The sequence below is a fragment of the Oncorhynchus gorbuscha genome, linkage group LG04 (assembly GCF_021184085.1).
Source record: "Oncorhynchus gorbuscha isolate QuinsamMale2020 ecotype Even-year linkage group LG04, OgorEven_v1.0, whole genome shotgun sequence".
NCBI classification, from domain to species: domain Eukaryota; kingdom Metazoa; phylum Chordata; class Actinopteri; order Salmoniformes; family Salmonidae; genus Oncorhynchus; species Oncorhynchus gorbuscha.
In genome coordinates this window covers 57732441-57751350 of record NC_060176.1, presented here as the reverse complement: position 1 = coordinate 57751350, position 18910 = coordinate 57732441, and the positions used below count along the sequence as shown (strand labels likewise).

At 39.1% G+C, this 18910-nt stretch overlaps 2 protein-coding genes across 5 annotated transcripts in view; both read right to left on the bottom strand.

Annotated features, from left to right (window-relative positions):
• Positions 1–5134, bottom strand: part of LOC124034353 (protein turtle homolog A-like) — a 54290-nt gene extending 49156 nt beyond the window's left edge. For all 4 annotated transcript variants that reach the window (XM_046347437.1, XM_046347438.1, XM_046347441.1 and 1 more), the window contains exon 1: positions 4495–5134. The gene's annotated coding sequence lies outside the window, so the exon portion shown is untranslated. The remainder of the gene's footprint in view (positions 1–4494) is intronic.
• Positions 5135–5832: 698 nt separating this feature from the next.
• LOC124033332 (transmembrane protein 230-like) lies at positions 5833–7973 on the bottom strand. The gene is made up of 3 exons (XM_046345326.1): positions 7548–7973; positions 7134–7256; positions 5833–6997 (listed from the first exon to the last, which is right to left on the bottom strand). Exons 1-3 carry the CDS (start codon positions 7641–7643, stop codon positions 6857–6859), a joined length of 360 nt encoding a protein of 119 aa, XP_046201282.1. The 5' UTR covers positions 7644–7973; the 3' UTR covers positions 5833–6856.
• Between the last annotated feature and the right edge of the window lie 10937 nt (positions 7974–18910).

Genomic DNA, 18910 nt, shown 5'->3' with positions numbered 1-18910 from the left:
ATGTAGTAATGAGGAGTTACATACTGTAGGTCACTGATAGTATGTATATAAAATTATAGTGCTAGTCATCTGCTGATGCACAGTACACCATCTTCCATAATGTCAAAGTGTCTTTCCTCTCACAATGGAAAAGAAAATTGGGTGCATTTACAATGATTATCTCTCTATTTTTAACTAAACAGAGGACTCCGAGTTCTTTCTGAAAGCATATATTCAGACATCATTGCAATTATGGGACCTGCTCAACAAGAGTTTTTCTTTTAGTTTTTTGAGTAGCTGGTTTCATACCAATACACCTTGTAAATGATTATTAATTGTCAGCTTAGAAGTCTACTTTTGAATTATGTTCATATTGCCCAACAGTAACTTAAGTTCCTTTCACTAAAAACTAGCTTTAGTTTAGAGGGTTGGGAATGAGTGGTAGCTAAGACCATTTTACACAGTCCTGAAGAGCAGACAAATGCAGCTCTGCCAACACAGGGAGCAGATGAACCAGGGGTCTGGGGAACTAAGGAGAGGGGAACCTGGGGGTATCTGAGGGGAAGACAGAAATGACATAATAATGTCTAAGAAGCCATTGAGGGTGATCTGGACCGTTCTGCCAAACTGAGTAAGCTGATACACAACTGATACACAACCACAGACACTCATATAGTCTGGGCTTTTGCTCCCATAAGTTTGGCAATCAATGCAGTAGACTAATGCACACTTACATTTTACTTTGTAATGACAGTGTAAGAATTTTTTACCTTGTTAAGACAAGTTGCATCTCTTACTGGTCTTCAATGAGACAAATTACCTTGGACTGCACACTTGTGAACACCTAGTCTAATCCAGTACTGCCGCTCCCAACCTTAATAGTGTAATCAAATTAGAATTCAAAGTTAAAGGGCATCTGTCAGCAGCACACTGTCCTGGATATGCTTGTACAAACACTTGGTGCATTTATTATTTGGCACTGCTACGCCTAGCAGACTGACAGTCTTTGATCCAGCTGACAGATGCACTATACCAAAACTCTCCCCTTCCATCCATCACCTGTGAGAGAGCCATCATACATAAAATCCATAATCTATCAATACTGTTGTGTCTACTCCTTAGTAAAGTGTTGTAATCATGTCAGCAACTACTGTACCCTAACCCTCTAGAACATTCTGTTTACAGGAATGCTTGCCATTTTGATCGCATTATAAATAACATGGACGGTTTATCCCATCCAAATGTGTCACACACTTGCAGTAGAGCTAAGGGAGCAGACAACGAAGAGGGCCAAGCCGGATCACATACCAGCAGGTAGGCTGCAGCACAGTTTGAAGAGCCCTACATTAAGAGGTGAAAAGGTCGAAATGTGGAGGGAAATAATCCACCCCAGGCCAGGCCAGTAGTAAACCCACTGAAAGCAGACCTGAAAAAAGAAGGTGAAGTTCAGATCAAAAGGATTTCCATTGAGATCACAGCTTTGCAGCTAGAATCACACCCAGACAATATTGTGAATTTATACCTCAAACTCATGAAAAATCTACCTGACACTATCCATCTGTTTTACTCTCTACTTCCACTCATCTGGCAATACATAACCCTAACCCTAAGGAAATCCTATTGGCATAGCGGCCAAGGCCCATCAGTGATGGTGGTGACAGAGATGGAACTGATAAGCAGCTATATTACTTTCTTAGTAATCCTGGTTAATCCTGCTTGGGCCATGGCCTCAGAACGGGCCAGCTGGGTTTGAGGGGAGAACTTGACAAACTGAGGACCATATCACAGGTGCATAGAAAGAACACACCTACTAGTAAATCATAAACAAAGGAAACAATTCATCCACTCCACATCCCACGAGACTAATTCTTAAAAGCAAAAGGTTTAGGCCAACAACCTAAACTTTACTGACCCAATGAGGGAGTACTGAGACCAAATTCTTATTTCAAGATGTAATGGAAAAAGAGACATCGGCGGAAGCATTTCCTACTTCTTAAAAGGTCTGAAGGTTCCACCATTTCCACTCTGATATCAAGTTCAAGTTGAAGGAAAAGCTCCTAGTAGATTTAGCTGTAGCACAAACTCATTGTGTGGAGTGTGTAGACTTTTATTTTCCGCTTCTTTGTGTTGCTTTGTCTAAAGATACCCAAAGTGCTGTAAAAATGAACAGTAGAAAAATATTTTCCAAATCAATACAGGGCATTTAAGATATACGTTGCTCAAAATACCCCCAAATTATGTGTATCCCTCAGTTCCCCACTGCAATGATGGAGTGTGTAGACAGAGTATAGTCATCACTACGTTCCTCACGGTTACGTCCCTTCGTCGTATCTTTCTTCTCCTCCCTACCACATGCACTCAGTTTGAGCGCTCCAGACAAAAGCGCCGTTTCGTGGGAAAGTCCAACGTATAGAGGACGTGTCGGGGTCCCTGACAAAAGACAAACGTTATGCAACGGAACACGTCCGTAGACAAAGGCAATGTCATGTTGCATATCCACCAGTTATACAACATTACATCCACCAGTTATGCTGTTCAAGTTGAAATGTTATTGTCACATGCACGAGTACAGTGAAATGCTTAATTTTGAATGTGCTATTTTGCCTCTCCAGAAGTGTGTTTCTTATCAAGTCTATAAAACCCTCAGTGGAGAAGTGGATCAGCCTGGCATCAGTTGAGACCCATTAGGTCTAAATGTTGTGTACCGCCATCCTCCTTTAATTTGACCAGCCCTTTAGAGTGGTTTGTCCCACCCTATGACCTCTGGTGGCCAGGCAAATCCTAATTCAGGCCAAATCATGGGTACATAAAGCTGCTTACAGACACTGAACTGAGGTGAACAGAAAGTGTCTCAAGGCATAGATAGCTGACTGCTGCACTTGAGCTAGAATAGTTCACACAAATGACCACGTTGGTTTTGTTAGAAGGTGAGAGACAAAATCAAGATGCTACCCCAATGTCTTGGTTGAGCCAAAGAAAGCTAAAATAACACTAAAGAACCCATTTGATTCTGGAGGTTCATTTGTACCTAACCAGGTCAACTCTTACCGTCTAAGACTGAGGAAAATATTCAGAGTTGCCAACAACACTGCAGATTGAAATAACTATGTCTATACTATGGTGCTATTGACACTGCATTCAGCAGAATATTTCTTTCTTTGCTCCCTCTCATAAATCTCCTTTAAGTTTCCCCCAAAAAACTATAAGCGGTTTTGTTTCAAATCCATGAAGAAACAAAAAAGTCAATTATATATGCTTTAGTACACCTCAATGCTAAATAAGTCATGACCCAACATTTTAAAACAGTGTAAAAAGTTAGACCTTCTCTAAACAAGTATGCAGAACAATGAACCACAGAGTCTGGTAAATAACGAAGGCCCATGGATGAACTGAGAGTTACAGTTGGACTTCGGTCACAAAGGTCAAAACCCTGAATATTTAAATCTACAAAATTAGCAATAACAATCCCCTATCACTCTGTTATAATGGAAACTTTTACTAAACCATGAAATAAGTGCCATGTTAGAGAACTAAACTTTTTAGCATCCATGATGCCCTTGTGTCATGATGAAGCACCACAGTGCCAACAGTCAGGATCTCCAGTATCAAACTCATACCCATGTCAAGCAGAAGAAATGAAAGACACAACGCATGGTCTTTCAGAATGAAACCAGTCTCAATAACCACGTGTGGACTGAACTGGCGACTCATTCAGAGTATGAAGTAAGAAATTTTACATCATATTTTAGTAGCAGATGCTGTTCTGATTGATCAGTTTTCAAACATAAAGAAAGAAGATCATGTGTAGCAGTCAGGCTTATATTTGCATACAATAAATAAGTCAAGAATAATAATTAAATCAAATATCAAAAACATTTCTGAAATGTTTACTTTAGAGCTCAATTAAGTAACAAGATGGTTTGTTTACATGGGTGCCTATGTCATAGTCTCCATATCAGGCAAAAACAGTTGCCTCTATTGTCTGATGTGCAGTCACGTGGACTGATAGGAAAGGGACCCAACCTCTATAAGAAATTACTATTCTGCTGTGATTGATTGACCATTTTTCTCTGTATGCATTAACGTAATACATTAATTAATCTTAATTTAATGAAGGCTATGAATAATCTGCCTGGTTCTAAACGTTCACTTACAGTAAATGCTAACTCACGCTTAAGCAATTATCAACCTGTAATTACAGTGGATAAAGAAACATGTCACGAGCTAAATAATCAACAAAAACAGACGTCAACACAATGCACTTCAGGAGATATTCTGCTTGTTTCCATGGTCGGTTGAATATTCCAGAGAAAGGTATAGCCTACAACAGCATAAGTTTTGTCTAGACTAAAACTCGAATGAGGAATTGTGATTGTGAAATAAAAACATTTAATATAATACTATATTGTAAGTGAATGGCCCCTATTTACATTTGCATTCAAAGTGGACCCCGTGTTAAACTCACAGAGGCTGTTATTCACATGTAGGTTGTGCCCGATTTAAAAGTCTCTTTACCTTGCTTGAGGCACTTCTCTGACTTGACCAGAATAAAATCAGTCCATCGGGTCCTTTGCTTTTTTTCAGCATGCAGGTTGACGTATTTGGGCATTCATTAGTTACTCTAAAGTTTAATAAGGTTGCCTTAAAAATGCAGGTGTTCGACAAAAGACAGGTGGTCGCATAGTTTATAAAAGCGTGGCAGACTGTCTCACGCGCGCCACACGATAGTTGTTAAACATAACCAGGGAAGTTGAAGGAAAAGCTCCTAGTAAATTTAGCTGTAGCACTATCTCATTCAATTCTCAGGTTGTAAATCCCATATAAAGATAGAGAAAAACCTAAGAAGTACCTAGATTGGTTTAGAATCGTTTAAAAGTTTCCGAGCATTTTTTTTATATTGCTCTTCTTCGTGTTGCTTTGTCCAAAGTTACCCAAAGTGTTGTAAAAAGGAGCAGTAGAAAAAATAATATCCGAATCCATAGAGCGCATTTAAATGATACGTTGCTCAAAATATCCCAAAATGATGTATGCCCGCCAGTTCCCCACTGCAATGACGGAGTGTGTGGACAGAATACAGTCGTCTATTCATCTACTACGTTTCTCGCGGTTTCGTCCCTTCGTCGTATCTTTCTTCTCCTCCCTACCACATGCAGTCAGTTTGAGCGCTCCAGACAAAAGCGCCTTTTCGTGGGAAAGTCCAACGTATAGAGGACGTGTCGGGTCCCTGACAAAAGACAAACGTTATGCAACGGAACACGTCCTTAGACAATGGCAATGTAATGTTGCATATCCAACAGTTCTACATTTTTTTTAATGATCAAAATGTTATCGAAAAGTCCTTGCGTTAAGCTTTTGTTCCCCTCCATGTGTCTTTCCGTGTCTATTCAATTAATAATAAAGCCGTTATTACTGGGAGAAAATAGGTTACATTGTCACAAAAGTTACAATAAAGTTCCTTCACCACATGTTTGCCAATCAATATGGGAGTGGGATAGTTTTACTTTGAACAAATGCAACAGTGTTGTCCCTCAAATAACTACATGTACTGTCTGTGAGCTTTGCTTTGTTTGGGGTCTGGAGTGGTTGTGGTAAACTGATCCTAGACCTGCCCAAGTAGCAACCCCCTACTCAGTTGATTTAGGAAAAACTACTGTAGACTTGCTACACTGCCAGTAGCACCATTGACCCAGAAAATATCCAATAATAACAGCTCTCACACTCACAGATATTACACTTTTGGTTCAGACAACATCAATGGTTGTCTGTAGAATATATATATATATTTTCTTTACCCACAAAGTAAACTTTGGCACACCACAGGGGGGTGTGAGTTGACACAAAGGTGGAGAGTAGTTCATGATACAGTCTTTATTGGAGCTGATGCTCATCCACAAATGCCTTTAAATTGAATATATGGATACACTACAGACTTCCTTGCAAGTGACAATGCCTTTCAAACTCAGCCAGTGGAAAACTACACCAGACACTATATTGTTGCGTGACAACTTTTCCTTCTGGACTCTCACAGGCCTAGCAGCACACCATATGGAGATCAAAGGATTGGCATTAATCACATAAACTACTCCTACCAGGAACCCTCCAGGAAAGCATAAGCGACATTTCAACAGAAAAACAAAGTCAACTTTCAAGTTTAGCCATAATATCTCGAACTCATGGTTCTGTTGGGGTACCAACCAGTGAGAGTAAATTGATTTGCGGTTACACTGATCAGGTCTTTCAGTTGGACAATACAATTAAACTCATGCCTCCCTTACAGCACAGCTATGTATTTTATCAGAAATGACGTCCTTCCCTTTTATAGATAAGTGTGGGTATACCTACACGAGGACAAAACTATGGGAATAAATAAACAACATTTGCTCTAAACCTCAAACTGCAAATCATGTGGGGGAAAAAAATGCATCCTAGAATCACATTTCCAATTGGTCAGTCAACTAAAAATCAAGGGTGGTCTACAGTGATAGGTGGGATGAGAGTGGCTGAGATGTGGGATTAAATAGCTCTGTTCGGTTATGTATTATTGTTATGTGATTGCTGTATGTGAAAGTGTCACGTATGTAAAATGTATATGTAAAATGTATGCATATGTAGCAAAAAAACAAGACATGTCATGAAATAAATACAAATGTGCATGTTATTTGTTAGAAACAACAACACAAACCTATCTAAATATAGTAGTCATTCATCATGAAGTATGGTGGTAATCCAGTCAAAGAACAAGAAGTGAACAGACATGACATGATGAACAAACATCAAAAGGACATCTGCTTTAGGACTACCCTGGATCCCAGTCTGTTTACTGTACTCAACAATGTTATGTGAAGATAACAAAGAAGTTGCCTCAGTTAGGAGTGGCTCAGTCATCAAAGTCTGGGATATCATCGTAAGAGTAACCACGGTAGCCCTTTGATGCATAGTAAGCTATCCGCAGGTGATAGAATCCAGGAAGGAAAACCAAGATTCCAATTATGAGAACGGGCACAGTCCGGTCAGCATGCTGAAATGAATGAAGAAGAAAAAAGATATCTAAGAAACACAATGGAATGTGTCAAAGTTAATTATGTGAAATCTATTTGTTGTGCTGTTGTAAAACATGACAGGAATATACAGATGGACTCAAAGTTCATACTCACTGTGACTTCAAAGTAACCTGCCAAAAGGAGAGCTCCAATGGTGATCAACAGAGAGCCAATCAAGAAGAGGACAGTTGCCAGTGCAATGGCTTTGTATGGGACCTTTGGCGGGCTTTTTTTGAACTGGGGGGAAACACATGACTTCATAACAACATACCACAGAAGTTCAATATATTGAATGGTACATTTTTGTAATTTGTGTATCACCAAACCATCCCAAAATATTTTTTTCAATACTAATATGAAAACATTATTCTATCTACAGGGTTGTTTGATGCAATAACAACATTGGACTATGTCTATAGGCTACACAATCCCATAATTACCATGGGCAGTTCATTTCAAATAAAACTAAGCCGATATAGATTCTATTCCAACCCTACCAGCCCCATTCTAGCACACTAAAGCCCTTACCTGCAGGTCAATGTAGCCGTCATCATCATTGGCTAATTTGGAGTACCTGACCTTAGTGTTAAGTATTCCTTGTCTTAAACTGCTGCGAGCGTTCATCTTTACTTTAAATTACTTGTTAGAACTGTTGCATTGTTATGTTACATTGGCAGCCGGTACATTGTATCATTTCATATTGAGAAATGCTACAATGATGACACTTGCCTATTCAGATACACTGTTGTCAACTTGCAACGAACGTGTTAATCAGTGTGTCAGCTCCTCTCGACTCACTACAATTAGCCTATGTTGCAACCAAATGAAAATAGAAAGAGGGATACCGCCTTTTCAGATCAGGAGTTAGAACATAAACATAACATTTTGTTGCAATAAAAACGTCCGCACTCATGCCCTCTTCCTTGTTTAGTCTGTACAACGCCTGCGCAATGCTCTGAACAGTCCCTGAACTGGAATGGAAGTAGGCTAGGCTACCACTAAGGGGCGGTGCCGTATCACATCTGAATAACAAGTTGGTGCAGCTCAAGTGGACCACAACACATGTAGGCTAGGAGACACTCATGTCAGTATCTGTCTTTTCATAAAATCAATAGATCTATCACGTGTGAGTCCACACATTGTAATAGTGACACTGATGTTTGATAGTTAGCGTTTTCATCTTCTGTATTTTGTGATTTTGTAGTGGTTTTAGTGTAGCTTTCTCTGCAGCCTCTTCCCATGCATAGTTTACTTCAGCCCATTCATAGAAGCTACCTTTAGCGCCTATTGATGAATGTTTCTTCTTCCCTGGGGACTTTTGCTAAGAGTCCCGACACTTGCTCAGAACAATCATCGCTTGCAGAATGGTTTTTGAAACATAAGGAACGTACAGTGAGTGTACAAAACATAAGGAACACCTGCTCTTTCCATGATAGACTGAACAGGTGTATTCAGGTGAAAGCTATAATCCGGTATTAATGTCACTTGTTAAAGCCACTTCAATCAGGAAGGGGAGGAGACATGTTAAATAAGGAATTTTACGCCTTGAGACAATGGATTGTGTATGTGCGCCATTCAGAGGGTGAATGGGCAAGACAAAAGATTTAAGTGTCTTTGGAGAAAGTATGGTAGTAAGTTTCAGGCGCACTGGTTTGTGTCCAGAACTGCAACACTGCTTGGTTTTTCCGTTCAATCAATTATGTATTTATTGAGCCCTTTTTACAACAGCAGTTGTCACAAAGTGCTTATACAGAAACTGAGTCCAAAACTCCAAAGAGCAAGCAATGCAGATGTGATCAACAGTTTCCTGTGTATCAAGAATGGTCCACCACAGCAAAAGGGGGTGCAACTCAATGCTAGGAAGGTGTTCCCAATGCTTGGTAGACTCCGTGTATTTTTCATATCAGTGAGAAATATTAATAAAAAGAAAAGGTTAAATTACTACACACACCTTTTATAGGGTTAGTGTTCCCACATGGCCATATTTCCATGTTACAGTGCTTGTTTACGGAAAACAGACGGAAGACAGAAGTGTGCTCCAAACACCTGTGTGTAAGCGTAACTGGGGAGTAAGTGTAGTTCGTCAATTGGAGGCACACACCGTGTATGGATCTGTGAAAATCACCTACAGTAAGTGTATCTTGTTTATTTGAAAATGTATTTCACTCTGATATGAAAGATAAAGGCCATATGTTTCGAAAACCATTTCGCAAGTGATGATTATTGACATTTCTAAACGTTAAAACACAGTGTCTGAGTTGTAGTTCACACAGAGCCAGCCAAGGGCGAAGCTAACCTCTGAAAACCATACAGAGAGAAGGGTTTTCTAGAGCTACGCTACTTATACCCTGGCTACACCTTGAGGTAGTTGTCAGATCGTACATGATTATACTGTGCATGTTCAGAGCATAGTGCATAGTATTGACTCGTGTCTTTTGTGAGCATATGAAAAGAAACCAAACCAACAGATGGTAACTGGGAGGGCTTTTGTAACAGTTCACCTAACATGACTCTTGATAGGCTTCCAGACCTCCAGCTACTGCATCTGTCACTTCCTGTTGTTTGTGCGAATAAGATTAAGAAGGTCTGTTGAAATAACAATCAAACTATTCAGGGATCACCTCCCACCCCTACACAGTTGCACAAAAGTATTTGTAACTAAACATGAAATCATATATCATCATTTGCCTTGAGGCTTGTACTCAAATATAGATTTCTGTGTAAACATAGCCTTCAGGACCATTCCATCAGGACAAGCTAGTCTGACGACTCCTGGCAGTCTCCGTCCCCAGTCCACTTGGTCCTGATCCAGTTTTTGCTGTTCTGCCTGCGGCTATGGAACCCTGACCTGCTCACCAGACCTGCTACCTTGTCCCAGACCTGCTGTTTCGACTCTCTCTCTCTCTCTCTCTCTTGCTGTCTCGACCTCTGAATTCTCGGCTATGAAGGGCAAAACTGACATTTACTCCTGAGGTGCTGACCTGTTGCACCCTCTATAACCACTGTGATTATTTTTTGTCCATGTTGGTCATCTATGAACATTTGAACATCTTGAAGAACAATCTAGCCTTGATTGCCATGTATTCTTATCTCCACTGGCACAGCCAAAAGAGGACTGGTCACCCCTCAGAGCCTGGTTCCTCACTAGGTTTCTTCTTAGGTTCCTGCCTTTCTAGGGAGTTTGTCCTAGCTGCCGTGCTTCTACATCTACATTGCTTGCTGTTTGGGGTTTTAGGCTGGGTTTCTGTATAAGCACTTTGTGACATCTGCTGATGTAAAAAGGACTTTATTGTTTAATATACTTCAGTGTTTCACTGCTTTGTTTCCATCTCTGTGTCCTAATAGGCATACATGGAGTGTACCAAACATTAGGAACACCTTCCTAATATTGAGTTGCACCCCCCTTTGCCCTCAGAACAGCCTCAATTCGTCGAGGCATGGACTCTACAAAGTGTCGAAAGCGTTCCACAGGGATGCTGGTCCATGTTGACTCCAATTCCTTCCACAGTTGTGTCAAGTTGAATTGATGTCCTTTGGGTGGTGGACCATTCTTGATACACACAGGAAACTGTTGAGCCTGAATAACCCAGCAGCATTGCAGTTCTTGACACACTCAAACCATTGTGCCTGGAAACCTACTACCATACCACGTTCACCCTCTGAATGGCACACATACAATTCATGTCTCAAGGCTTAAAAATCCTTCTTTAACCTGTCTCTTCCCTTTCACCTACACTGATTGATTTAATAGGTGACATCAATAAGGGATCATAGCTTTCACCTGGTCAGTCTATTTCATGGAAAGAGCCTGTGTTCCTAGTGTTTTGTCCACTCAGTGTACATACTTACTGAGGTGCATTACATTTGCACCATCCACTCCCATGCTGTATGTCTGTTTTCATCAAATTGCCTCAGAATAAACAAAACTCTGCAGTGTCAATCTTGTCCAGAAAACTGTGGTCTATAAAATGACATATCGCCTTAGATCAATAGCCCTTTAGTACATTCATGAATTGTGATACAAGAAGTTTACTTTTTCAATGAATGGTGGTGATATTGTGTCAAAAAAACAATTAAAGGCCATCCACTTCTTAGAAGATGTTGCTCGTGTTTACCGTGGCTCTGTCTCAGAGAGTGTTTAACAGACTACAAACCATTTGATTATCCATCCAGTGTCCGTGCAATAAGAGCTGTGCCTGATGACTCTGCACAGGTCAATAAAGTGGATACACAGTCTGAGAAGAGAAAGCAGAGAAGGGCAGAGGCAGACAGTCTATTCAGGTTATCTGATGATTCTTATCAGGTAGCAGAGTGACATCAATGTTATTTTTACCCTCTGCAGTGTGGTGTATTCAGGGAGATTAGAAACAGAAGCACACCAGGTAACTTGTACAAAAGCTTTGATGAAATTATGTATGAAGGTTGATCTGGTTGTGACTACGGTTGTCTGACGGATTCTCCCTGCAATGGATTGTCATCTCTCTGGTCACGCACAGCAATGGCCTGGATGGCACATAAAGCAGTACTGCACACCTTTTACCCTCTGATGAATAATTAATGTAGTTGCCATTGATAGAGGGTCATTGTCTTCCTTCCCTGAAAATTGCTTTATTCCCAGCTAGTAAATAATGTTCTGAGAATCATATGTTTTTGAATGCTTGGTGAGAGCGTGGTTGTTCTATGGTTATTTTGCTCACAACCTTCCCACAACGTTCTGGGAATGGTGCAGGATACCCAGCTAGCACATAACATTCTGAGGTGGGAATTTCACTATACAGGTTTTCTCGTGGTTCTATTTCAAAGAATGTTCTCAAATTGTTCTCAGAATGTTAAGAAACAATGTTCTGAGGGAATTTCAGTATTTCAGCATAACATTTTCTGCAGGTTTCCTCATGTTCTTAGAACATTAAGAAAACCTTCCATAAAAACCACAAGAAATCATTAGTAACGTTTAAATAATGTTGTACAAATTTTATTTAAAAACATATACTGTACATTCTGTTCTGTGTCACTAAAACTCTGTCTATCATCTATCTTGTTAAGTGTGTTCAGGTTTGTTGGCTGCACCCACTAATTAGCCACACCTGATATTAATGAGTGCTTGTTTAGTTTGAAATAGGGTCTGTTTGACTGGACTAAAATTAACAGCTTTGTATGAGTACAAAAAAAATCATGCTAGCTCCATCCTGGTGGCGCAGTGGACTAATTCCATGCATGGACAACAGAAGATCATGGTTTAAATCTCACTGACGACGTACCACAATAAAAATGAATGTTTGCATAATTAAAGCCTACAATGTGTCCTCTCTGTGCTTGGAGTTTGAAACAGTTAACCTAAGCTAGCAGTGTTACTAAGTCTTATTGAAACATGTTCTCAGAACATTATTTAATTACCTTAAAATAACCTGTAATTTACCATCTCAGAATGTTAATAAAACCTCAAAGGAAAACTTTCAGGAAACCATAGTCAAATGTTCTCAGAACCTCCCTGCAACCTAAAAATATGCGTTCCCAGAACAGGCAAAATGTTCACTTCCGTTCTCAGAACAATTAAAAAACTTGACATTTTACTGGTCAGGATACTTATAGCTTCATTCCCAGAACCAATGGGAAAGCAAAAACAGACATTCCCACAACTTCCAAGGAACCAAATGTGCTAGCTGGGTTATTCACATTTCCCCTCTGGTCCTGGGAAAATTGGACAATCTCATAGACAAAATAGAGAGCCCCCTGTAGGCAGGAGTGTCTGATAACAACCTCACCATACAGCCCTCCAGCAAGGTAGCTGGGAAACAGTGATATGAGCACTTTGTCAGGGTCACGCACAGCGTTCATGGAGTAAATGCTCAGTAGATTATGAATACTCTTACGGATAAATGTGCTTTAGCAAATAAAACAGGGAATATATGATTTCATTATCTGAAAAAATATCAGTGTTGCCTTGTATAAAATACATTAATATCTTGTCTGAAAAGGTATTTGAATCTTGAAGATGCTTTAGCTAATTACTCTGTGATCAGATAATACAACATATGGTTAGAGTTCAGAGTAACCTTGGGAATACTTAATTGACAAGGATGTGATGAAAATATTACTTTGAACATACAGATGTAAAGGGAATTTTATTTGGAAAATATTGCTCCGGGTGTTTAGTGAGACACTAAAGACACTGAAACACATCAATATGGTTACATGATAAAACTTGATAAAGATGTGTGAAACCAAGCTCTAAATTGCTCAAGAGTTAGTTTGTCAACATCTAAAATAGTTTGTCCGAAGGAGACATGGAGTGTTGTCATTTTAGATGATAACCACTAGAGCATAATTCCCCAACTGTCAGTTATAGCATAATACCAGATGAACATAGCCCTAGGGATGTGTGTGTGTGTGTGTGTGTGTGTGTGTGTGTGTGTGTGTGTGTGTGTGTGTGTGTGTGTGTGTGTGTGTGTGTGTGTGTGTGTGTGTATCATCCCTCCGTAACCCAGGGCGTGACATAGCACAGCAGTCAGGGAGCTGCAGCAGGGCCATCATTAGAGTCCTGTTTGGGGGCAGAGTTCCATCAGCTAAAAATGTTTTAAGCCGACTTCATCACAGAAATTCCGAGAGGGGCTTGACCGCTGGCTTGACCATTACACCACTTCAGCGTCACACTATTGCCCTGTGCCGGTCTGCTGTCACTTTAAACTCACTGCTGGGCCCCAGACATCAATCGATGTGACATTCTGTGTGTCTGACACATATGCTAAGTTTAGGTGGGTATAGAACAGTATTATAACAATAATGAACCTTTCCTTCCCCATAGATGCCATTACATAGGCTACATGGAACATGATGCTTTTTAAATTCCTCTTAAAGGGATAGAAAAGGTGATCTTACCGAAAGTGATTGGTTCACAGAGAGTGAGATACTGAGACACTGTTTTGCCACCTGTATTTATTTTTGTACTTTTTATTGATAGCCAATTGGTAGTTACAGTCTGGTCCCATCACTGCAACCTTCTTACGGACTCAGGAGAGGCAAAGGTCGAGAACCATGTGTCCTCTGAAACACGACCCCGCCAAGCCGCACTGCTTCTTGAAACACTGAACAAGAAGTGTATCTTTAAAATGGTGTAAAATACTTGTATGTTTGAGGAATTTTAATTATGGGGCTGCTGTTGTTTTGAATTTGGCGCCCTGCACTTTCACTGGCTGTTGTCATATCGATCAGCCCAAAGAGGATAAAGTCCATCATTTATGTCCAAATACCTCCTTTTTGTTTGCGCATTTAGTCCAGTAATCCAAATGCACAACACGCAAGCACTAAGTCCAGACGAAAAGTCAAAAAAGTTACATTACAGTTCGTAGAAACATGTCAAACGATGTATAGAATCAGTCTTTAGGATGTTTTAATCATAAATCTTCAATAATATTCCAACCGGACAATTCCTTTGTCTTTAGAAATTAAAGGGAATGCAGCTCTCTCTCACGGGTGCGCGTGAGACTTCGCTCATGTCATTCTGCCAGACAACTGGTTCAAACAGCTCTTATTCACTCCCACTTCATGGTAGAAGCCTGAAACAAGGCTCTAAAACTGTTGACATCTAGTGGAAGCCTTAAGAAGTGCAATTTGACCCCATAGATACTGTGCATTTGATAGGGAATGAGTTGAAAAACTACAAACCTCAGATTTCCCACTTCCTGGTTGGATTTTTCTCAGGTTTTTGCCTGCCATATGAGTTCTGTTATACTCACAGACATCATTCAAACAGTTTTAGAAACTTCAGAGTGTTTTCTATCCAACTATACTAATAATATGCATATATTAGCAACTGGACCTGAGTAGAAGACAGTTTACTCTGGCACCTTATTCATCCAAGCTACTCAATACTGCCCCCAGCCATAACAAGTTATCAAACAAAACAAACATTTATTGTGGAACTGGGATTCCTAATGCTATTTCTGGGTTTTGTGACACCGCTCCTCGGTTGGAAAATGGCTATATGTTTTTTTGTGGCTTGGCGCTGACCTAACATAATTGCATGGTGTGCTTTTACCGTACAGTTTAAAAAAAAATCTGACACAGCGGTTGCATTAAGGAGAAGTTTATCTATAATCGTATGTATAACACTTGTATCTTAGATCAATGTTTATGATGAGTTTTTTTGTAATTTGATGTGGCTCTCTGCACATTCACCGGATATTTGTTTGAGACAATGCATTTCTGAACATAACGCACCAATTTCAAATGAGGTTTGAAGATGAACTTTATCGAACAAAACACACATTTATTGTCTAACATGGAGTCCTGGGAGTGCCATCTGGTGAAGATCATCAAAGGTTAGTGATTCATTTGAACGCTATTTCTGTCTTTTGTGACACCTCTCCTTCTTTGGAAAATGGCTGTATGGTTTTCTGTGACTAGGTGCTGACCTAACATAATCGCAAGGTGTGCTTTCGCCGTAAAGCCTTTTTGAAATCAGACACTGTGGCTGGATTAACAAGAAGTGTATCTTTAAAATGGTGTAAAATACTTGTATGTTTGAGGAATTTTAATTATGAGATTTCTGTTGTTTGAATTTGGCGCCCTGCAATTTCACTGGCTGTTGAAGAGGTGGGATGCAGGCGTCCCACATATCCCAGAGAGGTTTTAAGGAACTTGACAAAACAAACCAAAATTTTTTGGTATTTCATTACTTTAACAGAACATTTCCGCAGAACATTTCCGTTTTGGCAATGTTCAAGGAATGTTCTCCAATTGATTTGACATTGGGAATGTTTTCAAAAAGTTGAGAGAATGTTAAGAAACAATGTTCTTCTGTGGGAATTTCAGTACATCAGCATAACGTTTCCTACAGGTTTCCTCATGGTTCTAAGTCATGTTCTTAAATTGTTCAGAGAACGTTATAAAACTTTCCATAAAAACCAAAAGAAAACTTTAGTAATGTTCAGAGAACATTCTAAGAATGCTATTTAAAACATATACATGTAGTTCACAGCATTAACAAAACACTATATTTTTGTATATAATAACACCTTGTAATAAGGCATTTATAATGGAATAGTAAATAATTTATTCATAATTTTATTTTACTCTGACATTTGTAAATGCTAGTAATCTAGTTATTCACACAAACTTTTGAAGGACAAAATAATTATTCACAAGATCATTTATAAGATGTTTAAAATAGGTCCTCATAAATCATTTACTAATCATTAGTTAAGTCTTTTTACGTGGTCTCATCTAAAGTTAGGGATATTTTATAAACTGTCATCATGGCAAAGGGTGGCTACTTTGAAGAATCTTAAATATAACATATTTGGATTTGTTTAACACTTTTTTGGTTATTACATATGTGTTAATTCATAGTTTTGATGTCTTCACTATCATTCCACAATGTAGAAAATAGTAAAAATAAAGAAAAATTAATGAGTAGGTGTGTCCAAACTTTTGACTGTTACTGTATATAAAAAATGTTATGTTATTCCACCACCCCCATCTTTGGATGACACAAATAACTTTACTTTTATAACTTTTTTGTTGTTGTTACATGCACATTCTACACACATGTTACTTCTTTACACAATAGTTACATAGCAAAACTCTACTTATTTGATATGCATTACATCTGGATGGATAGTACTTAAACATTCGGTATACATTATAGTGTTTTCAGTCATAACTACAGATCTTGAGCTTTTAATCCCACCCTTCTCTATGTTCTATCTTGTTAAGTGTGTTCAGGTGTGTTGCCCATGCCCACTAATTGGCCACACCTGATCTTAATGGGTTCTTGTCTCCTTTGAAATGAGTCTGTTTGAATAGGCTAAAATGAACAGCTTTGTATGCTTTAAAGAAATATGGCATGCTAGCTCCATCCTGGTGGCACAGTGGACTAATTCCATTGATAGAAAACAGGTTTGAATCATACTGAGGCTGTGTCCCAATAAAAACATTAATGTGTTTGCGTGATTAATGCCTAGGAAATTAATTTAACCTATATTTTCCATTCTCAGAGAATTAATAAAGGCTGTCATTGTAAATTAGAATTGATTCTTAACTGACTTGCCTACTTGAATAAAGGTTAAATAAAACAATTGAAAAAATACTGTCACGTTCGTCATAATGAGGAGACCAAGGCGCAGCGTGAGATGAAAACATTCTTCTTTATTTAAACGAAGAACACTAAACAAACGTGAAGCTATAAACACAAGTGCTGACATACAACTACACAGACAATAACCCACAAACTATCCAAGGGATATGGCTACCTAAATATGGTCCCCAATCAGAGACAGCGATAAACATCTGCCTCTGATTGAGAACCAATCTAGGCAACCATAGACATAAAAACACCTAGACAGGAAAAACCCCATAAACACACAAAAACCATAGACAGGACAAAACACATATATCACCCTCGTCACACCCTGACCTAACCAAAACAATAAAGAAAACAGAGATAACAAATAGGGCATAAAGGCAGGGCATGACAAATACAGGAAAACTTTCAAGGAACCAGAGTAAAACATTCTCAGAACCTCCCTGCAACCTAAAAATAAACATTCCCAGAAGAGGCAAAATTTCAGTTTTACCAGTCAGGAAACGTATGGCTTCAACTGTTGTGAAACCAAAAACATCTGTACCCACAACTTCCGATGAACCAAATGTTCTAGCTGGGTATCTAAGGGAAGTCATTAAGGTGAGTGTCAGTGTAAATTGCAATATTTGTAGGAATGTTTAGACAAGATATGTCCCTAAATTAAGTGTAACGTGCTCTACCTGTCTAATTTAATTGATTTTAGAGTTGTCAAAACTCAGTCTGCCCTGGTGTCTGAAAGGCTCAGACTGATAATTGCCATTCTGACAGGTCTTTTACAGATGGAACTTGACAAGATGCACACACAGACAGACAGAGAGAGGTGGTGGAAAGGGAGGGAAAGAGATACAATCTGTATTAGTAATAGTCTGCTATTGTTCTAACATTTAGAGAAATCTCTCATCTCTAACCACATGAATCTCTTTTTTTTTTACATGTGTTCATATTCCATCATTCAATTTAATGATGTCTTTGATATTTTTTCATCACTGATAATATCACATCAGTGAAATTAAATGGCAGATGTGCAGGAACGAAGGGTCAGACCAGCTTTACTCTGCATGATCCCAAATGTGCAACCCAAATGTTGTCATTGTGAAATATGTTTACTGTAGATAACTACCATTGCTAGTAATTATGAGTGGTGATTAACAACTAGGAGTTGTCATGGTTATGTAAGTGTTGTGAGGGGAAAGTGAATCTTCCCAAAGCAGTAGCAGCAGGTACTGAGAGGCAGTTCATTGCTCATCTGCCAGGAGAAAGAGGATTCCCAAAGCTCTGCTATGATAGCGTCCTAAAGGCTTGGGTTGGTGTTGAATCTTTATGACTTTGAAAACAAACAAGCTGTGAACAGTTTACAATGGATGAGAATGAGAGAGAGTGTTGATGGTATCCTCAATGGTATTAAATATACATACCACAAATTCCAATTGACCATACTTAAACTCTTTAACATCATCCTTGGCTCTAGCCTCTTCCCCAATATTTGGAACAAAGGACTGATCACCCCAATCCACAAAAATGGAGACAAATTTGACCCCAATAACTACCATGGGATATGTGTCAACAGCAACCTTGGGAAAATCCTCTGCATTATCATAAACAGCAGACTCGTACAGTTCCTCAATAAAAGCAATGTAATGAGCAAATGTCAAATTGTTTTTTTAACAAATTACCGTATGACAGACCACGTATTCACCCTGCACACCACAATTGACAAACAAACATACCAAACCAAAGGCAAAGTCTTCTCATGTTTTGTTGATAAAAAAATAAGCTTTCGAATCAATTTGGCATGAGAGTCTGCTATACA